General features: G+C 37.6%; 1 protein-coding gene across 7 annotated transcripts in view; it reads left to right on the top strand.

The window, feature by feature from the left end:
* Window positions 1-25,381, top strand: part of esrrga (estrogen-related receptor gamma a) — a 121,593-nt gene that overhangs the window by 58,553 nt on the left and 37,659 nt on the right. For 4 of the 7 annotated variants that reach the window (XM_021308073.2, XM_021308071.2, XM_012881533.3 and 1 more), the window contains exons 3-4: window positions 4,332-4,756; window positions 11,840-11,968. In XM_021308073.2, the coding sequence (XP_021163748.2) occupies window positions 4,332-4,756; window positions 11,840-11,968 (554 nt within the window). The remainder of the gene's footprint in view (window positions 1-4,331; window positions 4,757-11,839; window positions 11,969-25,381) is intronic. The other 3 variants (XM_021308074.2, XM_021308072.2, XM_012881535.3) reach the window with 1 other exon arrangement.

The raw sequence follows: 25,381 nt of genomic DNA, 5'->3' as shown, positions 1-25,381 counted from the left end.
TTTTTTACCCCCATAGGAAGTAACTTTAAACAAAACAAATGGTAAAGGTTGTAAAAGGCTTTATCCTGCTGCACCCCATGGCACTAAAGTTCATCGGGGATGTTTCTGCTTGCTAAATGTAATGGGGTTTTTATAACAATAATTTTAAGTACATTCATCAACTGGTAGACTACATCTATTACACTTAGTAAAATATAAATAAGACAAGCAGATTTTGTAGAAACATTTATCTCTGTTTTGGTATACATATTATTTCCTTTCTAAAACAGAAAGGCTGAATAAAACCTGTCTGGAGTTATGTGAGCATCAGTGAGTGTTTATTGCTGCTTTCTAGGGAGACAGTTTTACAAAGATTGTATATAATAAAGAAGCAATAGCACAGATGCAGACTAAAGGAGCTCATAGCAAACTGCACAGAACAGACAAACACAATTTAAGGCAGCCATCCCTCTAATACGATGATTGCATGTTTGTCCTGGCCAATTCTCAGTCCACCCCTCTTATGATAGATGTCCAACTAAAGGTGGCCTAGCTTCTCTTTAAAACAGGCTATGTACATCTCGATATGCTTCCCTCAACCTTTCTTCTTTTCTGTGTCCCTGGGAGTTCTTTCATGAAATGGGATATCAAAAAAAATGGAACTGGGACTGAGGAGAAAACAGGAAATGACAAGGATTGTCTGAAATGAAGTCGAGAGAAAGTAGCAGTCTCTCAGTGCGTGTTTGTGTATGATCCCAGTGAGAGATGCGTTTGTTGAATATTAGATTTCTGAAAGTACTAAATCATAACATCAAGTTGAATGGGGCATCACAAACATTATACTTGAGACCACTTGGTTCTTTTTTTTTAGGTTATCAAAACTAACCCATCATTTCTTACTTTTAGAAATATATTTTCCCAACTTTTATTTATACAGGATTTTTTTTTATGCAGCACATTTTTAAAAAGTTATTACTGACAAGTTTAGTGACATTTCCAAATGTTACCGGAGTCTCACCTGAAGTGCTTATCGTAGTATTCTCAGCGAGCCTCGGGAACAGTTCCAAAGCCTTCGCTAATGTACACTGCATCAACAATGCACTGATGTGAAAAACAAAAATTAGCTGTGTCTACGGACCTTTAGGACTTCCTTTAGTGAGGAGTTGGCAGCAGTGGCACCCACAGTTATACAGCCTTCTTTGAGTGTGCTATTGTAAGCAGCTCTGCATGGCCAAACAGGGAGCGATTGAAGCCACTGTAAGAAAAAGAAAGATTGTTACAGAATGTGGAGTTTTGGACATGGTATGAGCTAAGGAATACCTACAGAAGTCAACATTAAAGCGGGGCCCTTGGTTTGTGAACAATAGGATAAAGACGTATTCTGGGGAAGAATGACCCGAATTTAAATGATCAGACTAAACATGCAATGAAATGCAATACCTTGCACATGTTTGTAAAAGATCATTATGTCTACTAATAAAGTTTGAGTTGGTTGGCTAACATTTGTTGTTCAGTTGCAATGGCTATTGTTGCCAGTAGAAGTGTATATATATATATATATATATATATATATATATATATATATATATATATATATATATATATATATATATATATATATATATATATATATATATATACATACTTGGGGTAATTGTGATAAGTCAATGGTTTGGCCATGAAGAAACTTTGGAAAAAGGTACATGCAGAAAAGCCAATAAGCACTCAACCATGTGGGTTAATGCATTTATTCAGTAAAATAAGGTAAAATAACACTTTTACTTTTTTATAAATGCCTCAATTGAAATGTCAAAACTGCTGAAATTATAATTTTTGGTAAGAAACACTTTTAAGTCCCTTTTAGTTTCAAAGAATAGTTTTCATGGTATTTACACATTTAGTTAATTTTGACCTTTGAAGATTATAAAAAAAAATACTTATTTAATTATATTTGCTTTATTTTTTCCCAAACTAAGTATATTTTGTGGATCTAGGAAATAACCTTAATCAACCCATCTGTTAAAAACACTGCTATCAATTACATTACATATGTTGTTCAGTTCTTTCAAATGATTAGTATGTCAAAAAACTGACATAAAGGTGCAATTACTCCTATTTACTTTATCATCGATATACCTTACATATTTATATATTATAAGAAAAGGAAACATTAAATAATTTTTTCCCACTTTTTATACATTTCATGGAGCACAGGAAAACAGGAAGAACTAAGTGAGCCCCGGCCCTTATGTTCTCTCTTCACACTCATCTGAAGAGCAGAAAGGTACAATAGGACTGCTCTTTCAGCACTGAGCCGTCGCTACATTGCGCCGTAATTATACTGATAACATACATACATAAATGCATTCAACCTCTTACTTGGCACAGCGCACTAGCTGTGATTTCTTAATCTTCTTTCCTCCACGCCTCTCCTCTGCACGCATGTCTTCTTTTTTATTCTTTTTTATTTCTCCCCGTGCGATGGCAATTATTTTTCATTCATAAGCAGAGTAAGAGTGAGTAAGGGAGCAGGAGTAAGACACGATAGAGGAAAAGAGAGACTCGGATGGAGAATGGAAAGAGATCTTTTGGCACTTAAACTCTCTTGCTTAATGGTACTCAGAGGGATTGACAGTGGAAAAGGAAGGGGGACAAAAGCGCATAAAGACGGGAAAAGGAGAGATTAAATCATCACCACCACATCATCTACTTAAATGAGTCTGGTCGCTTTTTCCTGCCACTGCTGTTTTCAGTCACCCCGCTGGAGCACAGACAACTTCATGTCATTGCTTTTCTTCCCGTCACTCGTTTCCACATACACTGTGTCTCTCTTCTGTCTTATACTAGCACTTTATGTCCTCGTGTCCTCACAAGCTCTCTTTCCTGTGTCTTTCAGCTACTTTTCACAGGCTTGATTTGTTTCCACACCTTTTTCACAATGCTCACCACCACCCCACCCCATCTTGAACCAAAGGCCTGCCTTAGTATCAGATAAATGGATTTATAGACATTGGTGTATGCCACAAAGGCACAAATAATGGGATCCCTTAATTAGACTTGCAGGGATGGAGTGGAATAAAATGCATGATGAAAAGGGTGAAAGGGCCCAGGTACCAGACAACATAAATGTCATAGCACTTCATGAAAATAAAAAAAAACCTTTTTAAAAAAATCACAGAAGTTTTTTTTGTTGTTTTTGTGTAGATTTAGCACATTAAATCTCAGCTAGAAATAAACAAAAACTGCTTTGAGTCAATCAACTATCATGAGGTTCTGCAAGTCCAGCAATTCCTCTTTTTTTCCCCCTATTCTGCCCATCTTCTTCATTTGCCTGTCTCTCTTCCTGTCTGTATTCATTGGCCATTCCCCCACCTGAGCAGCTCTCCATTTTCCGTCGGAGCGCTGTCTGTGTTTTATGGGTCCCAGTGGGATGGGGATCTTTTACAGGCCGACTGGACTTTAGAAGTCCCTCGTTTAGCAGCATCCTGCCTTAATTAAAAACCCCTTTTGTGCTTTCTGCCTTTAACAATGAAAGAGAGTGAAGGGAGGGAGGGCAGGGTTAGAGGGACAGAGACTAGTAATGTGAAGAGAAAGAGAAGGCGAGAGAGAGAGGGCAGAGAATAAGAGATGGTGCTGAATGGGAAGTGATAGGGAGACAGACAGATAGATAGTAAGGTAGACAAAGGGACGGAGGGAAAGATATGGACAGAGAAACGATAGCTTTTAATTACAACTGCCATTAACAAGACACCAGTCCGCCTCCTTAGGGAGAGAAGGAAGGAAAACCAAGAGAAGGGAGAGAAATAAGAGAGACACTGAACAAAAGATGAGGAGAGGACTACAATCACAAAGTGGTGCTGATCAACCTGCTCCTTTTTTTCTTCCAAATGCACACTTTTTCTGTTTGACCTGCGGTTTTTAAACCTGTATGTGAGTGTGCCTCCGTATAACTATGTATGTATCTGTGTCTGTGTGTGTATGGTGTGTCTCTGGGATGACTGAGTGTCAGAGGGGCTGCTTACTGATTACCTTCATGTTGAACAAGCTGCTATTGACTTGAGAGTGACGGATGACCTCACCCCCAAGCATGTGAAAGTGGCTGTGTGACGCTGTGCTGCTATAAACATACCTCTCTGCTCTCCAACCAAGGATGTTTCTGATGATCCCCGATAGGTTTTTGCTTTTGGTGTGACTTAAAGTTTTTTTTTTTCAAATGTCTGTATTTGCAGATCTGAATATTAACATTTAAATTTATATTTTAACGTTTTCTTCCTACTTTTAGAAAAAGCAAGTACAGTAATATCAGTTCTTTTCATCACTTTCTTGTACCTTTCGCCTATCTCTTTCTTTAGGCTTCTCTGCAGAATGTCCAGTAAGGAGCGCCACCTAGAGTCGAATTGTCCGTCCTCTTACATAAAGACTGAACCATCGAGTCCTGCCTCTCTGACTGACAGTCTAAACCATCACTCCCCTGGTGGCTCCAGTGACGCCTCTGGCTCATACTCGTCCACTATGAACGGCCACCCCAATGGCTTGGACTCCCCAAGCCTTTACGGTTCCAACGCAGGACCCCTGGGACCTGCTGGAGGCCCCGGATCAAAACGTTACGAGGACTGTTCATCAACTATTGGGGAAGATTCACAAATTAAGTGCGAGTACATGTTAAATTCCATGCCGAAGAGGTTGTGTCTGGTGTGTGGGGACATCGCGTCAGGGTACCACTATGGAGTCGCATCGTGTGAGGCCTGCAAGGCTTTTTTCAAGCGCACCATCCAAGGTGGGCTTCCATTTTTTTAATTCAAACTGTCTCTCTATTTGTGGTCAAACCATTGTATTTTTTTTCTGTTTTGTCTTCTGCATTTTACCCTCAAGTAGTTTTATCTCAATTCACTCGTGCTGGTGTTATTATGTGACTGCTTGCGAGGCAGTTGTAAAGACTTTGCAACACTTTTTATATTTTTATCAAGTTTATTTGCTTTTTAAATTAACATTTAAAATTTCAAAATGGGTAAAAAAGCAGAGGCAGGCTACATTGATGAAATTTTTTGTGATATAAAGGTAAACGTCTAGAGTATTCAACGTCTGTCTAATATGAAAAAATACCAACCAGTCAAAAAATACATACCCTATTTAAATCTTGATTAGGTTATTTGTTCTTTTAATAAATTTACCAGAAACTTGGAATTTGAAATTCACTTACGTACACATGCACCTACCATCGTGCAAATCAAGGATACATAATGAAAGACCCAAGATTAGATGTAAACCCATATTCTTTGTAGCTATATTCCCTGCAAAGTGAGCCACCATGACTTTCTTCCTCTCACACCATTTCTGTTTTGATCATTTAATGCACCATCACACACACACACACACACACACACACACACACACACACACACACACAAACACACAGTCACCTAGGGCAGTAATATACACATCGGCGGTTTAACATCACTTCCTAGTTTCACCCACAACCTTGACCATTTATTCGTCAACACCAAAAAATCAATTTCCTGGGAGTGTTTGCATTCCCAGATCTAGCTGCTCATGGCCGGAGACTGTTTGGTATAAGTCTGTTTTCTAGGAGATAACACAGTGTCAGAGCAAGGGCAGAGGTCACGTATACGGGTCAGGAGTCCACGCAAGGGGGTTGAGTAAAGAGAGAATCGAGCAATAATCCACATGATGAAAAGAGCATCAGGAATTAGGCTCTGTAATCCTTTGCTTATGTCTTGTTAGGGCTCCTATGATTGCAGAACGTGTACAGGTATTTAGACTGTACTCTACAAATTGTACAGTTATTCAATAGTCAGCTCCCAGCTTGATCACCATTACACCTTTTATATTCCCCATGAAGGCTCAGCGTGACCTTAAATTCAGCCTATGTGAGGCATGTTCATGTAATTCATTCATTAACTTAAAACAACCTATGTTGCACTAAAGTGATGTAAAAGTAATTTATAAAGTAATCTAGCCTAAGAGAAGGAGCTAGTAAATAGTAAAACAGTGTAGAAAACCAACCAGTAAGGAAAAAAATATCAACATTTTTAAACCAATTAGAAACCAGCATATCATAAGGGTCTCCCTAGCATGTGTTGCAGTTATATCATTTTGTAAAATGTATCGCAAAGATTTACACTAGGTTAACATTTTGTTTTAATTTTCAGTCTAAGAGTAATTCTATATATAGAGAGCATTAAATATTCTCAAGGGCAACATAAAATGCTTTTCAACAGGTGAAAGCATGAGACAGTGGAAAAGAAACAATAGGAATAAAGACAACAACATTAAAACTGACATGAAAAAAGTAAAAAAAAAAAAAAAGTAAAAATGTACAGAGATGTGAGTTTAACAGAAGTGAGGTTGGTTTGGAGGACTAAAAAAAAATCCTTGTTTTTTTATATAGCATAGACTCTAAAAATCCAGATACAATTGTCAAGACCAGCATTACAAAGGATTAAAATACAAATAAAATTGATAAGTGATAGTAATTTAATACATAACATTAGAAATTGTTAAGAAATAGTATAAAATAAAACATTTAATTCCATCAATTAGTATAAATTAAATTAAATAATTGATAAATCATAAAAGAAAATATAATTAAGCCTCAAATTATGTATAGCTCTGAGTGGTTTAGTTTTAGAGTCCCCCGTGTTAATTTGACCACCATTTATCTTCTCCCTGGATGTAATACTAGGGTTCTAAAGCAGACCGGCAAGAGTCCTGACTTAAATCTGATATAGAATTGGTGGAAGCAGCTGGAAATTAGGTGATTGCAATGTAGGCCTCGAAAACTAAAGGTATCGGAGCTCATCACCAAAGAAAAATCGTCAAAAGAAAATACACTGTTCAGCAACCAGAAGCCGAGTTTGATTTCTGTAATGCTAATAAAGAATTTTCCACAGACTATTCAGAAGGGTGTGAATGATTTTTGGCTCCCCGGTTTGTAGTAAAATGTACATAAAAATCAATACTTTTTTCTTTAAAATTGAAGCTCCTTTTCACAACCATATTATCAAGGTTAAATATTAAGTAAGACGTTTGATATAAAAACAAATAAATCAAATTAAAGCATCAGAGTAACTTATTAATCAGTCAAACTTTTGCTATATATACTTGTCAGTGATCATCAGTCTGTTTTAAACTGGTTGCAAGTGTCAAGATAGATGATTTATATGAACTCTTGAATAATTTTTTCATATCTAGGAGATCCAGGTTATATGATCCTGTCGTTCAGGACAGTTTGATATAGACCTCACACTAAACAGGTATGGTAAGTAGGACTCTTTTTAACAAATAAACAGACATGCTTTAAACGACCTTTAGCCAGATGTTCAGAGAGCCTGCTAAGGTATGTTTAGTTAAAATAGCCCCACCACATTTAATATTGCAGGAAAACTAGTTTACAAGGAAGAAAACATGGGGTGTGAAGGTTGTTTAAAAAACAACTTGAATGCTTGTCTTGGTTAACAAGCTACCAGCCAGATATTATTGATCCATTCAGTCAGTCATCTCTGGCAGGATTCATCTATCTGCTTTTTCATCCTTTTAACTATCTGTACTTCCCTTCCTTTGCCTCTGATAAGCAGCTTTCCCAGTAAAGCCCAAGAGAACAAGGGAAAGAGTGAAATGTGGGTGGGAAGTAGTCTCACATTCCTACATGGTCACCACCACCTGGAGATGACCTGTATGTGTTTATTATGGGATGACATAATGGCACAGTGAAATCCCGATTAGATCTCAGCACACACACACACACTCACATACCGCAATAAAGGCAGACACACAGATGTACACACTGCATATACGTGAATAGACAGTCACACACATAACCTTGTCGTGACTCTATAGGTTTAACCCGTCATTGTTGCGGGGTCAAATGTTCAACCACTTTCACTTGTTTCATTTTATTTAGAAGGCTTGTTAAAGATTACATGTATGGTAGGTCAGGACACAGCTGCAAAGGAAATACAATATCTGCAGTAGCTGTGTTGACAGCAAATCTTTTTGAGCATGAACGTGAAAAGCCGTGAATAACGGAACATTGCTGGACTTTCAAAATGTATTTTTCTCTGGGCTTGTAATCTACCCTTCTGAAATATAGTCTTTGTTTTACCAACACATGAGGAAACGTTTCATTTTTAGAACAGTTGTTAAAGTTTGTAAAGAATATTATTGTCAAAGAAGATGGTGATATAATAGTTTAATGATGCAAATGATAGGAGTTCATATTGAACATTAACTTAGCGTTACATTTTTTTAAAGAAAATTGCATAAAGATTTTAGTTCAAGTGGTATTAATGTTTCTTGCACCATTTACTTTGAATAATTGTTCAAAAAAGACAGAAAGCATTCTTGGACCCACTAAAAAAGTGGACTGTGACACTATATTTGGCTACTCAATGCAGACAGAGTGGATCTTGTGTCTCTGTGTGGGCTCCACGTCTGAGTGTTCATCCAAATGTAAATGAGCGAAGGTTTATGTGCACGTCTGGGCACATGTTCCTGCTGCGTGTGTGTTGGTTTGTTTGTCCTGGCAGGAAAGCAGGGCCAGCCTCAGATGGGTAGTGGCAGACATATTGGTGTGTTTCAACCCATTAGCCAATAAAACCACAGGTAATCACCAAAAAAACACCTCCAGCTGGACGGGGAGGAGAGCATGGGGTAGGAGAGGAGAGGAGGGTTAGGGGCAGATAAACAATAAAACGGGGAAAGGAATGTGGGCAAGGAAGGAGAAGGGGGAGGATGGACTGGGCACATAGATGTAGGAAGGAATTAGTGCTATGTGTGGGCTGGCGTGCTTTTGCACGTGTGTGTCGCAGTGTGGAGGAAGTGGCTCTGGCAGCTGCTGTTTCTGTGGCTTTAGTCCAGTAACACCTGACAACCTGCATCTATCACTCCCTTATTGAGAAAGAGGGATAAAGAGGAAAGTAGAGGAGGGCAAAGTATGGGAGATAGGGGTGTGGGGCTATGAAATGGCAAGAGAAAGTCAAACACTTGGACACAAAAGATGAACGAGGGCTGGAAAAGTGAATCTGAGGCATAAAGTGAGGGAACCACTGAGACAAATATTAATGGCATTCTAAAAAACTCCTAAATGGCATTCTAAAAAACTCCTTATAAAAAAGTATTCATAAAACTTAAAAGATTCTAGGATAAATTCTTGAGTAGTAAATCGTTTTTTTTCTATTTACTCAAATGGTTACTTATATTTTCATTTAGTGAGGTGAGTTAATGATTATATCTTTTGGCTCTAGTCATATCATTATAGTACATTTCCTTTTTGTTTCTCACCAGTTTAAGGTAAGAATCAGAAAAGATCATCAATTTCCGTTATCAGGGCAAAAGAACTGTGATTTATAATGTGAATCTCTATCAGAGTACCAAAAACTGGTTTGGATAGTTGCTTTAGCTCTGAGCTGTTTTTTTCCCCCTCCCGACTCCATGACATCATTGGTAAATATGAGTGTATTTAAAAACATGACTAAATGCAGTTATTGTGTGCTGCTTTGTGATGCAATTGCACAACTTAATGCAACTGATGTAGTGAAGTAGTTTCTTTAAGAAAAGAGTACAATACATTGTCAGAGAAACATTGGAGTTCCAGGGTTTGTGACTGCATGCAGTAACAGAAATATTATCAATCTCTTACCGTCACTTTTACTGGCATCACAGTGAATACCACTAAATATCATGATAAAATGTCAGCTCAGTTGTGGTACAAACATCACACATTGGAGGTGCACAGAAACTGTAAGACTTGGATATAAAGCATAGTATTTCAAATCCGAACTAATACTCTGTCATACTGAGAGACATTATTGCATACATTCAGTGTGCTATGTGACGAAGTAGTTAAATATTCACATCTCAGACATGAGATGCACTTTAGGGTAACATGACCCTTTTTATTTACAGGCACAGTCAAATCAAGGTTCACTGCAGTTTCAGCACCTCTTATACCACTGGCCTGTAAGCTGGAGATTAACAGTTCTGCATAGATGTTACATTAATTAAAATATAAAATCTGTTACTATGATTGCCTCTAATATTTTCTGCCATTCTATTGAAATATTACCCTGTTTTTCTTTTTGTATAAATATGATTTTTCTGGATTCTAGGTTTTCACATCTTGTATTAAGTCTCTACGCTGCAAGCTTTAAAAGTGGCTTTTGGTGTACAGCCCGTGCAGCTCATCTGTTTCTTTGAAATTACAAGGCCTTTTACTCAGTGCCCATTAGGCCGCGCGGATTCCATGTCATTAGCACATTTAGCCTTACTGCACAGGAAGCATCCTGCTTAACTGCAGAATTAATCTAGTCGTCCTGTAACATCAGCAAATAAAGGCTGGGTGTGGGCTAACTAGTCCCATTAGCAGCATCTATTAGGATGTAAAAGTTCCTTCAGCATTTAGAGTGTTTAGCCTTTAACTAACAGGGCCAATTAATGGGTGTCTTGTTACCCATTAGGAAGTGTTTGGGCATTTAGCCTTTTCCCAAGCTAACTAGCTTCTTAATCAGTCCAGTAATGAGAAAACATCCTCTCTGCTGCAGCAGTCAATAGTAATCACTGTTTACTCTGTTTCAGTGGGAGATGTATGGGCCTGCCGGAGTACTGTAGTTGTCAGGCGGGTATGGGAGGAGAAGATAACTTTATTCTGTTTAATATACTAACTTGCCCAATGCTGCAGATACATAGAAACAAGGTGAATATGTTTCAGTTTATTCCAACAAATCCAAAGCTGTGGATATTATTACTAAAGTTAGCTACGATTTGAAGGCTCTGCCTTGATGGGCATAGGTGCAGCTCAATTGATTAGAATATAATGTGAATTGTATTTTTTTTAACAACTCAGTTCAAAAAGTAGAACTCTTATTGCTTAACAAAACAAAATATCTCTACTATTATGTAATAGTAAGATCTTTCTGACCAAAAAAACCTGATGTTGGGCTTTTTATTGGCTGGAATCCATCGTCATCACACTTGCCAGATATAAATGAGTTTCCATTGTTAATTTAAATTACCCTTTAAACGATTTTTAAATGTATTGAGAAGCACTGGTATGTTTATAAAATTGGTGATACAGGTGCCACAGTCAAAGTCTTAATATCTCATGATACAAGACACGAGACTGCATTTTTTTTAAAGATGTATGGTGAAAGAGAGTAGAAAAATATTTGCTGTAGGGTGTTTAGCCAAGTTAAAAAGGTTGGTTAGAAAAAAGTAACATAGGGAGGAGAACAAATATAAAGTAGGAAAACATTTTCAACATAGACAATACTGATTTTAGATTGGTCCTCAGTGTGTGATTTTCATTGCCTAAGGTTGTGACATCAAAGGTCACAGTTCTTGATTTGTGTGTCAAATCCTGTTCTACCTTCACACAGCCTTAACTGATCCACATATAAACAAGATGTATTTTAAATGAATAGCCTATATGCATTTTATCTTCGTAGAGAAATGCTATACACTGATACACCTAACTGTTTTTAAAAAAGGATATGCAAAATAACCTGATAACAAAATAAAAACGCCTACAAGAGAACTAATTTGCTGTGGTGATATGTTTAAAAGACTTTGGTTTTGGTTCTTCTTTTGAAATAACCATTACCCCAACGGTGACCTTATTTCAGTTTCAAAGTCTAATTTTACAGTTCAATTTTGCAAATGTTTAGTTTTATTTATGCCCTTGTTCATCTACAACTTATCTTTAAGCTTTTTGCTTTTATTCATCTTCATGCCGTGGGTTTCTGTTGTCTCTCAGCTAGTCTGCCTGTCTAGCTGACTGTTGACGTACTCTATCTGCAATTAAACATCTCCTTCTGTCTTTCTATATCATGTCTGCATGCCACAGGCAACATTGAGTACAGCTGTCCCGCCACCAACGAGTGTGAGATCACCAAGAGGAGACGCAAGTCGTGCCAGGCCTGCCGATTTATGAAGTGTCTGACTGTGGGCATGCTGAGGGAGGGTAAGGGAAAAGGTCTCTTCTTACCATTTTTTGTTAACTTGTTTACTTTTGGCATTTTTAAGTGTGTTCAGACATACTAAGGCTAAATTTAAGAAAACAATGGGCAAATGCATTTTAATTTATTGTCGGTTTAATCTAAAAACCATAGCGGCTCAAACATACACCCCGACTATGTTGGGTCAAATGTCCCTTAGCAAGTTCCACTTTGACCACACACTTTCTGTAGCCATCAACACGCTTCTGGCATAATTGTGGCTGAATATTTGACCACTCTTCATGGCATTACTGGTGCCGTTCAATTAAATTGGTAGGTTTCCCTATTGGCTTTTAAACTTTGTATAGTTGAAGTGAGGGCTTTCCATAGTTCCGTTAACCTGCTTTTCCATTCCCAAAGCAGTTTTTATTTATGTGTGAGATGTTTGAGATAGTTAGAACTTCCACCTGTGTCCAAGTTTCAAAGCTCTAGATGGTTCTAGGTTTAACACACTGATCATGATTCCTCTTAACATGCTTGACCCTGTATAGCTCAACCACTTACTTTTCTGACCATAACATTTTTCGCTTGTAGGCCAGAATGATGGTTAGGAGGGTTTCCATTTAAGTCTCATGGCTGAAATGTGGACATAACTGGAATGGGGAAACCATCAAAACATACTTAAAAACAGGTTTTAGATTGTATAAAGTGAGCTTTAAAGGCAACATTATCCTTCTGGACAAGCCATGACCTCAATCCTGACGAAAACATGACTATGCGAAAAGGTGGGTCTGTGCCAGGAAAATATAATCATGCCTATCCTGAGTGTAGATATACAAGGTGTATAACCATCCCTTAATGATTTAGCTATAGAATTTAAGTATTATTTGTAGTGAAACCCTGATATATAAAGAGATCGGCTTGTATAGCTAATATGAAACAATCTTGCAGTGAACATACACATAAATGGCTTTAAACCTCTAAAAATAGGAGTTGCCGTTTGCTTTCCAGATTCATTTTCCATTGTTTAGTGTTTATTTACTTTTATTGGTTTATATTTTAACGCCTTGTCTAACACAACGTACAAGAAAAGCTGTGACCATGTTTAGAGAACAAGACACTTAATCACAGGTCTTAAATGATGAAGATTAGGCTGCATAAATGTTAATTATTCAACCTATCTGCACAAGAAACAAAAATAATTTACCCAAAAAAGGTAAAACGGAAAGTAAAACATCAACCAAGACTTTTGCCCAGAAATGGATAAAGCCAAAAAACAATAGATTGTATCTGCCCCAACACCACTTTGATTAAATACACTCACTCTCTCATTTTTACATTCCCTTGTTGCCTTTTGCCTCTTTCACTCTCTCCTGTATGCCCACCTTTGACCTTTCTACTCCCACTGCACTTCCAGCGATGAAAACAGGCAGAAGAGTGGGGAGGGATGACAACGAGGGTAGATAGAAAAGAAAAAAGGGAGAGCGGGAGGGTGAAGGTGGGAGAAGCCTTGGGGATGGGATGGAGGGACAGGGGGGAGGGAGGGAAAGAGATTGATTTATAGGAGCACAGGAGGGGGACCTAGGGAGGATGAGAGGCAGGGGGAGGATGGTTGAATGAGGCAGAAAGTGTGTGAGAGACGGCAAGAAAGGAGAGGAGAGAAGGGTCAAGGTTGTAATTGATGGGAGACCTGGCCTACGCCCCATTCCTTACAGTGGTCAGGGAGCGTGCCTGCGCCGACACCATGCCAGCCCTCCCCTTCATTCCTCTCTTCTTCTCTCCTTATGCTTCTTACCACTCAGAATTATTTCACTCTCTCTGATCCTGTTTTGTCTGTCATCCATTTATTGTTCTTCTTATTCCCTGTCAAAAAAAAGTGTGCATACTCAGCTCTGACTTATTAGTTCAGATGTGACCATATTAGAGTGTTGTAGCAAAAACAAAAGTTGAACATCCAGATCCAGGTGACGAAAGAACTAAATATTCAGTATTATAAAATATTGTCTTCCTGCACAATTAGCTAGATAGTAACTACTAAATTTTAATTTAAATAAATATTAGAAACCAGTGTCATTTACTTTTGATAATGATGAAATTGCAATAACTGCGGGGCAACTAAGTTTGCTCTGTCTCTCTCCACCCCCTTTTTTTGCAGACACACACACACACATTTTTCTCTAACAAGCTGCTGTCGTAGCATTTGTCCTCCCAGTTGATCTGACATAGCAGAACCCATGTCTCATCTCTAGAGTTTTTTATCTTGTGCATGTGGCCACACACGCGCACACATACACACACACTGACGACATCAACAGGTCCTTTCACTCGGCACAGAAACGACATGGCTCTTGTCTATGTTGCTTATAAAGTCCCATTCTTTATTCACAAGTGTTAGTTGGGAACATGACGGTTAAAGAAAGCAAATCTTGTCACTTTCATGAACCTTCATGTTGAAAAAAAAATGTCACATTTCCTGCCCACTAAAATAAAGCTGCATGATCCTCAGAAATTACATGTTTTTTTACTTAATTCCAGATTCTTGTAGACCTTGTAGTTCTAGTTTTCTGTCTCAGTTCCTCTGCTCATAGTTAAAACTGACATTTCCAGAGAAATGTTGTTAAGTCACTGCTACCCTAAAATCAGCTGCAAGCAAGTCACTGTAAAAGACTAAATGAGCTTCAGTCATGTAATCTTGTTTTTGTTTGACCAAACCATGTTACGTAGATGATTTTAAAACCTGAAGATTTTGTGTCAAATTGTACTGGTAATACAGGGAGGAACTACAGAAATAAAAGTAACAGTCACAAAATAAAATGACCTCTTTTTCCATTGGAAAAAGAGGGAATGTAACTGAGGGACATATGTTTGTGCGTTTCTGTCCAGAGCAGGCAAACAAATAGCTGCCTTTTGTTACAACTGCCCCCCTGCTCTACACACATATATCATGCACATACACATGAGGCCGCATATCTATACATCAACATGACAGACCACAGCCACCCCATTTGTTGAGCAGAGTGTGAATTTAATACAAGGGGTTCCACTCTCCATATGAATAAGGCTCATTTGGAAACCCGAAATATCCATTTTCTGTTTGGTAATCTTAATTCTTCTTAGACCTTTGGGAAATACCAATAGATTCATTGTAAAGCAGAGCTAAATAGTTTTTCCACTTTTTAATGTCTGCTGTGTTAGCATCCACTAGCATAGAAACCATTCAGCTATGACATTAGGACCACTAATGTAATAAATTGGGGACTCATTTTGTTACAGAGCAATGTTCTTCTGGGAAAACCTTTATCTTTCATCCAAGGTCTGCAATAGCCTAAAACTTTTAGATTTATAACCTCTTATGCTACCATTTGTAAGACAAAGTCTGCCCTTGTCGGCAAAACAGCTGCAAAAACTGTTAAGGAAAGGCTCAAAACTCATCTATATTAAACGGGTTTAATGTGTGTAAATAATTTGTTTGAGGGTTGAAACTTTTTACCTAACCCAGGGCTTTATTACATAAAACATATAAAGAAGTTAGGAGATTTAGGATTTTGATTTTAGATATATTTTTCAACCAATTAATTACACTTAATAATGGATTTTGTCTATCAAATGCATTGACTTTTGAAAGATTAATTTAAATAGAAACAAGATAAAGCAAAGCTGCTAACACTAATTCTATGCTAACACTTCCACGCTCTCAAAGGGGTTTAAATCAAGGGTTTCTCGGCCTAAAACTCAATTTTGAGGGGGAAAGTTTGAGAGAGAGAAAATGTTTTGCTTACATCTGGGCAAAAAGCAATTCCCAGCCTCAGAAAATCGGCCATGCAATGCTATATTGTCGTATGAACCTTGCTCTGTTACCCCTTAATGAACTGGTCTGTGTCTCTTGTTTTCTGTGTGTTCCTCTGTGGTTTGGTCTCAGAACTCAGCTGCTGTGTGTTTTTTGGCTGACTATAAGAGTCCAACCTCTCCATTGTCAAGAAACTTGGAGGAGAGCAGTTCTTACTGGTGATATGTGACAGCTAGGATGTTTGTCATCACTACAGTGTTGGCTTCTAATCCTTACATATTTCAATCCAGTGAAAGCCTCTTTTACAACCTACTGTTGGAGTTTGACCATGTTATGACTAGTAAGCATATATTAAATTGTATTTTTTGTGTTTGTAACAAATCCAAATTTATTTTTAGATTTTATGTTTATTCTTCTAGTCTATAGCTTATGAAATTATATCTTATATTTTATTATAAAATATATATTTTTTATAACCTACATCTTGAAGCCCTAACTTAATTTTACATAGCTAAAAATTTTACTATATTGGTCAAGACGTCCTTAATACGCTCATTTGTGAACTTTACTTAGTATGTTTCAGTCTTCTCTTCTTGGTGTCAACAGTGCTGCTGCAAAATTGCATAGATGATGATGGTAAGTGGCTAGATCAGTTAGCGTCAGTGCTAACTGTGGATGTCAGGGGGTAGCTCACGGCAGAAAGGTGAAGATAAAGTGGTCAGGGTGGAGTGGGGAGGAGGACATGGAGGCATGTGTGTGTGGATGCTGCAGTTTACCCCTTAGGGCAAGATCTGCCTCAAATTAGCTTTGTCGCCCTGGGAGACAGAGAGGGTGAGATGAAGAGCAAGTGAGGCAGTAAGGAACAGTATGTGAGTGTGTGTTTGTGTGTACCTGAAGAACAATGGGCCAGGGGGTCAGGAAACCAACTCAGAACAGATATCTTTCTTTATATGTTCTCCTAAACACATTACCTGATCTATGAATGACACAGCTCCGTCTTGCATGTACACATCCACTACTTTCAGGCAAAAGAGAAGAGCAAAGCAGTACATGAACAAACAAGGGGTCAATCATGAAGGAACAAACTGTAGGAACCCACCCACAAATATGTAGCAGCTAATTTCTGGAGCGAGACAATTAAAATACGTTCTTATTATATTATGAGAACTGCCCCTCTGGCAATGGCTGGCTGTCCATTTTTAATGGGGCCATAATGATGCGTCAGCTGAAGACCAAAAGGTCATTGGGGTGGGGCTTAAATCTACTGAGAGATGGTAAGGGGGGATGAGAGAAGAGTGACATCACAGGTAAGAGCCATACAAGCAAGATTAGTGATGTCAATTAAAATTAACTCTGCAAACATTGCATAGAAGACAGACATGACATGTTTAACATCAGTTGTGATTTGTAGAATTATCATGATTAGAAAACACAGATTAGACATGTACATATGAAAGGAATTGGCAGAGTCACACAGCGAGGCAGCCAACAGCATTCAGCAGACATATATACAGTACATATGCTCAAACTGACAAATTTCCCACCATCCAGCAGCGACTTTGATGATCAATCCTGAATAAGCAGGCAGAATCCATTGCCTCCATCTTTATAAAGTCATAAACGGCCAGCTGGATTTAGATGGTGACGCTTCTAGAGGGACAAGTCCTCAGATTGCAGATATAAACCTTGGCGCCGTGCCCCACACACGCACGTATGCACACACAAATTAACACCTTGTGCCAGCGTTGGCCCTGCTCCCCATAGCCTCTAAGACCTAATGAGTGAGATCAGGTGGAAGGCCCCAGTCTGTGTGAGTGTTGCTAGTTGTGTATGTATACAGCTGGTAGTGTGCATGTGTAACTCTTCTCAAAGCTTAGTGATCTTTATTACTGGCATCCACTGTCATTGCCCTGCATACATGTAGACAGTCGCAAGACTGAAATGGGTGAAGAAAAGCAGAATCATATCAACTAAGTAAAGCACAGAAATTTGACTTAAGTATATGTTGCCCATTATTCATTTAGGTATGTGATGATGCAGAAAAAAATAAAGAAAAGATGTGTTATTAAATAGACTAAAGGTGAGAACAATTTAAAGATCACTGGAGAGGTGGACTGGGGTGGTAGAGAGATGCAAGGAGGCAAGAATTGAGGAAAAACAAAAGAAGGGAGCGCTAGACAACTGGTGGCGTCTGGTGTTTCCCTCTTGGGAGCTTGTATCTAAATCTGGCCCTGGAGTGTCTGTCCTGCATGAGTGTGTGTGATTGTGCAACGGGCATCTGGTTGCATCCCTGCTAGAAAGAAGTGATAATGGAAATGGAGTGACGACCTAAGTGGTCCGCTCTTTTTCGCAAACACTTTCTTTCTGAGGAGAGAAGAAGGGAGGTATTTTAGCTGGCCAAACACCAACCAGAAATGCTCTCACACAATGAATAGACAGAGAAGGATGAAGGTGGACTAGTTTTGAATATCTTTTATCTCAATCACAATGTCATGCTTTTGTCTTGCGTTTCATTGACATTGGAAGATTCGCTACCTTCTAACCCATCTAATATTGTATCCTATGAAATTTGATTTGACCTCTATAGCTTGACTGTCTCAACTTTAAGACATGGTATAAACCTGCGACGTATGTGAAAATTCTGCAAATGTGATTAAAATGTTGCAGCAATGACCTGCTGATAAAATTGTGTAATCTCATGCTACATCATGCTGATGCTCTGTCAACACTGATGAAAGGTTACTCATCTCACCTTGCCCATTAGTACAACTGGTGACATTGGAACTTGCTTTTTTACTAATTTAGCTTATAATTATTTGACAATTTTGGCCCTCATAGACTGTGAAAAGAGTACAGAATTATCATCAGGTGATAGAGTGTGGTAAAATGGAGATGATAACTTTAGGCAAAAGAACCATACACTATTCTGACACAATAAAAACATGGGAATTGTCCAGCCTTCACCTCAATACATATATAGATTATATAAAACAAGGGTATGTCATAAACAACACATACTACATAGCAATGACAGGACTTTATAAATTATTGCAGTTGCAGTTGTTTTTAATAATTTAGACCTGCTTTTAGACAATGCTGATTTACTATTAGTTCTATAAAGGTATTTTTTAGCCTGTCTTATCTTAGATAGAATATTTAGACTATAGTTTCATTGTGTTACATAAGCAACAACCATAGCAAAGGAAGATCAGGCTTATTCTGGTACTTTACTCGATCTCACTCACACACAGTCACAAATTCACACTCCAGTGACAGCCACCTGCCCACTGCCTTAGGCACGGCTGTTCAGATCTGTTCTGGTCTAAACAAACATCACTGCATGACACCACGCACATTGTCCTCTCAACCTCTCTCATACCTTCTTCATTTTTTTCTTGCATTGGATTACACAATCAGAGCCTTCTAAAAATGTTTGTTGTACATAAAAAAATTATTTTCACTGGTTTGTATCTTTCTTTGCATTCCACTGATGTTTATTCATGCATTAGATCTTTATATAATTTCTCAATATTAACCTTTAAACTTTAGGAGTTAGGCTCAATGAGGTATGCATTTTACTGTTTTATTCATGCTGGAAAGTTTTACGCTTTGCAGCAAAAAGGACATGTTAATATTGCTGGCACTCGAGTGCCAGCAATATTAACATGTCAGCAGATTTATGTCCTCAGACAAGAGTAATACAAGTAGCAGATACACACACTAGATTTAAATGGGACTCTTGTCTTTCCCCTTGCACTCACCCATCAGTCCATAAAGCCACACAGGAAAAACTGTAATTTTATAACATCCACACTACAGCTTAACACACATATTAACAACATCTAAGTCTATGTGTCTAAAACTAGTTTAAGGTGGGAGAAAGACTTTAACATGGTTACTGCTCTGAAAGAATATGTGGTCTCTCAATTCTCTGTTTGCCTCTGTCTCCCACAATTTGCCTTTTTAGTGTCTATCTAGAGTTCCCTTTGGCTGAGATCTACCAAATTCATTCATTTTACTTGTCTATCCACTCCCCCCTCTGCTCCTTCCCACGACTCTCACTCTTATTTATCCCCCAATTCTCTCACCATCTTCATTGACCATCAGAAATCAATCTGTGTTGTTTTTCTTTCCATCCCCTTCTGTCTTTTCCTCTTCCCTCTGTCTTTTCCTGCATGTGCATTCAGGTGTCAAAGGCATTTCGCTGGCAATCCTTCATCTTTCCTCAAACACACACACACACACGTTTGCTGATACAGAGTGACGCCAGCGCAGTGTAAAAAAAATCTATCCTGATGCGATCAGTGGAGATCGGGGCTATTGACAGACAGCAATATTCCCACGATAGAAATGATCCACCTTCATCACTGTCACAGTGTTTGCGGGCACACTTTGCTGGATGTGCACACATAACTGCATGTATTAAAAATAACAAAAGTAGCACGATATTGCTAAATGAACAAAAAAACATGACAAAACCCACCAGTAACAGTAATACAGCTGTGTAGATTTATTTATTTTTCATTTGTGAGCCTGAGGGTAGAACGTAAGTTAAAGTCTATTGTTAGTTAAAGTTGTGTTCTTTTAGACATTACTTTGATTTAAACGCCTCTGGTCTCTGTCATTTCTACAGTCCTGTACAAAAGTCTTCTTTTTTCATTTAAAAAAATGTCTCTTTTTTTACAATAAAACTACAAATTTACAAAAATGGGGAAGTGCAAAGAGACATCATCACATAACCTTCATATAATCAAATTGGTTTGGTTTGGTTTTCTGTATAATGCTGTGCATGGTTATGCAGTGTTACTTCTTTGTCACTCATGGCTTTTTGCATGAGCCACAAACCTTGGTCTCATCTGAGAAGAAGACATTTATATTATGTTTTCTGTGTCCCTTACATATTTTGTGGCAAACTGTAAAGATAAATGAATCAGGGTTTTCAGTTATTTTCTTTTTCAACTAATTGGTGTCCTGTTAACTATAGACAAATGGACTCTTTACTAGTAAGGTGATTTGTAAAGGGTAATTGGTTGCACTGGATTTCATTTAGGGTTTTCAGATTAATAGTGCCAAATCCATACATGCACACCAAACCTTTTAGATTTTTCCATATCAAAAAGATGAAACAATGTATATTTTTCTTCGCTTCATAGTACTGTACTGCTTTGAGTTGATCTGACACATAAAATCCCAAATAAAAAACACTGAAGGTTGTGGTTGTACGGTAACCAAATGTCAAAATGTATTCCTTTGTTATTTTAGCACATATGGTTTTCTCTTTTCTACACTTTCTTTCCTGACATTGCATGATTTACAATGCAATCTTTTTTTATTTATTTTTTGGTTGTTTATTTCCCTCTTCATTCACATTCAGTTTTGTGCTCATTCTTTGTCCTGTTGGCTTGTATTTTTCCTCTTACATTTCAATATTTCTTAGTTTCACATTTACTCCCCCATGCCCCTCTTTCCTCTTGTCTTTCCCCCCTCTCATCCCCTCTCCTCGTTCCCTCCTCTGTCGCCCATTCTTTACGATTTGAAGGCTCATTTGTTAAGAGGAGGTAACGCACTCTCACTCTCCTACGAGCTTCCTCCTGTCTCTTTTTTGTGAGCTTTGGAAATATAATTTTCAATTTTTAATTTGATTCATTTAGATTTGACCATTAATCAGTGCTGAGAGAGAGTTAATTTGGTGGAAAATAGATGAGGTAGTTAGAAGGAACTCTTTATGAAGTGAATTCAGGGTCTTTTAGGTGTATGAAAAAAGAGAAAGAAGAAAGTGCAAATGTAAAAGAAAGCAATTTAAAGATGATGCGAGTTTAAATTTAGAGTTTTGCTGAAACACTGACTTTTTATGAGAGCTAGTTGTTGAAGTCAGCTTCTACTCTAACTGAAGGCTTCTCTTCTGGTTTATCACAACAACACTATGTGGTTTACAGCAAATGGAGTACCGTCTAGATACCTTAAAGAAAAAGTTATGCAAAACTAAACATTTACGGTACTCTGAAAAATGACAAACAATATGATATTCCAACCACTTCTTTGCAGAATGTAAAACTATACATATTTTATTAAAATGATGAATGGACATTGCTGATTAAGAAAGACAAAGTTCAGCACAAAAATTGTTTGAGATTTCTCCATCTGAATTACTGATATATCTGTTACATTAAATTATCAACTATCCATTTAAATTACCATTTTGCTAAAAAGTAAAGTATTGAAATAAGAGTCCATATCATTTCAATTGTTGATAGATTATTTTATTAAACAGTTTTATTCAATAATTTTCTTACCAGAAAGTCAGGTGTTAGGAGAGTGTACATGTACTACATAATCTAGTAATTGATAAATAAAGCACTTTGGTCTGGTTTTTGTGCTGGACTAAGAAGGTAGGAACTTCAGGTGAATAGGTTTATTTGTAGACACTTGCATTAATTTGGCTTCCTTCCTCCGATAAATAACTTTACAGCAGATGCTCTCAGTGTTTTTGATTCTATTTCTGTTTTTGATGTCATGCTGCCTTTTAATTTTGTGGCCACGCTGGTGGTGTCACGACTGTGTTTTACGGTTCCCTGCCGTTTTTCATGCAGATTTTAGACCGATAATTTTTCTTCAGATCAATGTTGGTTTAATATTAGCTAGAAACAGAAACTCTAACTGCACCTACTTTTGCTGTCTCTCTCCATTGTAAACCATCACTAAGTCGGTTTTTCTATTTGCTCACCCTTCTTCTCCAAATAACCGGTGACCCAAGTGCCGTACGAGCATGCTGCTTGTCACGGCTTACAAACACAACAGGGGAGTGTGGGTTAGAGAAATATATATGTAGTTTTAGTGTGTATGTGAGAGGAAAAGGTAAAGACGAAGTGTATGTGTTGGTTTGTACCTCCTGATGTTAAGAGTCTCTTGACCGTTTGTTGACACTGGGCACCCCACTGTACCTGGACTGTCAGTCCGTCTGTCTCGCTATCTCTGCCTCAAGCAGTTGCACACATGAATGCACACACACACATAGTTGAGGTAATGTTCTTTTCTGAGTTGTTTTAATTTTCCATAGGAAAAACCTCTCTTTATATAATTACACTGTATACTGTGCATCTATGTGTGCAACTCCTTGAAGCAGAGATAGCGGGACATACAGTATATGTATACCATCATATGCAAAGCGTGGTGCACTGTTTAAATACACCAGATATAAGGCACATTCATAAGTACTCACCGGTTTAGTTTATTGCAGGAAAATCCTCTCTGGCATCTTTCTTTGCTGGCAATAGAAATCTTCATGTTGAATCTCCGTGTTTTCTTGAATGTGGTCAGCATATTCCACATGATTTCAATCTCTGAGAGTGAGCAAATCTCTTTCTTGCTTTCACATCCTTATTGGTCTCCTTTGCTTCTCTTTCTCTGTGTGGATTTATAAAACAGTGGAACATTTTAAATTGTCAATGTGTCAAAAAGCATTTCAAACTACATTTGTTTAATAAAAACTAATAAACCTATCATATAACTAATTTCATGCCTTTTTTCAACATATTTTACAGAGCACTTGATTGAAATTGCTTTCCACTGCATGACAAAAACAACAAAAAAACAAAGGAGCTTTTTGTGTCAATACACTGTATGCACAATATTAGACAGTTTTATTTTTTTAGGATTAATTTTATTATTGAACAACTACATTAAAGACAATAATTCACTTTGTCTTTGACTTTGTACAAGTTAAACATACCTGTCACCATTTGATGCACTGTACCAGATGACAGCTTTTACCTAATTCACATCTGCAGTAACTTGTCAGGTCAAGATCAGAAGAGAGAGCCTCAGAGTCATTAGGATTCGAGATAGCAATGGACAATAAAATATATAAGACAAATATAATGCACAATGACAAACCTTAGGCCAGAACTTTTTGGAAAGTAAAAGTGAAGTTTAAGCAACTGTGGTGTACAGAATTATTAAGCAACTAAATGAAAAATGTCCTACCTCAGTTGTTTATTTTTACCAGTAGAAGTAAGAATAACCTCTTAAAGTTTGCAAATAAGCATTTCTGACATGTCAAACAAAAACATCAATGACCAATATACCTAAACGTCTTTCATATCAATAGTATATTAAACAACCACAAGATTCCATGAATGGAGTCTCTCAGTTACTTGACCTGTTAACGTCCCTTTTGTTTGTGGCACAGTTGCCTCTCAGTCCACCTCAGAGAGGTTTCCTTCAGTTTGAAATCTCCTGTTTATGGAGAGTCCTCAATGTCTTTGTGGACTTTAGGTCAGGTGAGGAAGGCGGCCATGTTATTATTCTTTCATCTTTAAGTGTTGTACTTCTATGTGCATGATGGAGGGTTGTCCTGCATAAAAATCAATGTGTTGTTGAAGAATGTAGGCTTTTTCCTGAAGAACTGTTTGTATAAAGTTTCTGTTAAAAATTGCCATGAACCCATCCTTGTGTACAACCAAGATTCTCCCTCATCTCACGTGTCGATAAAACTTTGTCTTTTGTTACTTCTTCAGATGTTTCCACTTATGCATCTTGTTCAGTGCTAGTCGGGTCTCAGCTTTCCTTGACACCACTGAAGGAGAATGGCTTCCTGGTAGCTTCATGTTTGCTTCTTCTCAGATTCTTGGCAGTTAATTTTCCCATTTGTTTTCAGTGACAAAAGCTGCCCTGTAATCACGCACACCTTGATACAAGACAATGATCTCTGTAGGCCACACCCTCCCTTATTGCACAAATACACATTACAGTACCTGTTACGACTAAATTCATTATATTTTTATATTTGTTTTAAATTTAGATATTTAACTTTTTAAAGGGTTGCATCTCTAGCTATGGGGTAGGTAATGCTCCAAAAAATATCATCTTATTCAAAAAGATGTGCTTGTTAGCTATCATTTAGTTTGTATTTCTTTCAAGAAAATTCCTGCTGATTCAGTCGGAAATACAAAATGTAACACTTGTTGTAGTTTTCTTATCTAATAGGAACTACAGGTTTCATCTCATCCACTGGGTTTACTCAAAGATTTATGTATGTGTTCTAACACGTTCTCTGTAATGGCCATTTTTACAGTGCCATGAACCCTTGCACATTTGCTTAGCATAAAGCAACATTTTGAGGCATTAGGAATAAACATATTTTGGACTCATCTCTGCAACCCTTCTATACAAGTATTTTGGCATTCCCAAGTTACATGTTTTCTTTCTAAATTGTACAAAAAAATACAAAATAATTCTGTGCTTTAAAAACTTTCAGAGCTTTTTAGGCCCTCTTCTTCTTTCTTCTCTCCTCTTTTTGTCTCCTGTCCGTTTCTTTCTTCCTCTAAAGCACATAACACCTCTGTCTTCTTCATCCACCTTTAAGTGGTAACCACGGTAACATCCAATCCCTTGAGGGATAGTCCTAATTCAATTAGGACTCCTTTGTGTCAATTAATTAACAAGACAGAGAGGGAGACAGCAATCGGGAGGCAGAGATTGGGCAACATGGAGCCAGAAAACCGGTGAAAGAATTTGGAAAAGACTGAAACTTAAATGCTGTCTCTAGATTTCTGTGAAATATAGAAGTCTAAAAGTTTAGAAAATGGTGATAGGTAAGAAGTATACATTGCTTTACATTATACTTTACTTAAGACATCTTTTCTCATCTGTTTATGCTTGAGTC

Source organism: Fundulus heteroclitus, chromosome 4, assembly GCF_011125445.2.
Source record: "Fundulus heteroclitus isolate FHET01 chromosome 4, MU-UCD_Fhet_4.1, whole genome shotgun sequence".
Classification (NCBI taxonomy): domain Eukaryota; kingdom Metazoa; phylum Chordata; class Actinopteri; order Cyprinodontiformes; family Fundulidae; genus Fundulus; species Fundulus heteroclitus.
Note: the sequence above shows the minus strand (reverse complement) of the source record. Positions and strands in the feature narration are given on the sequence as shown.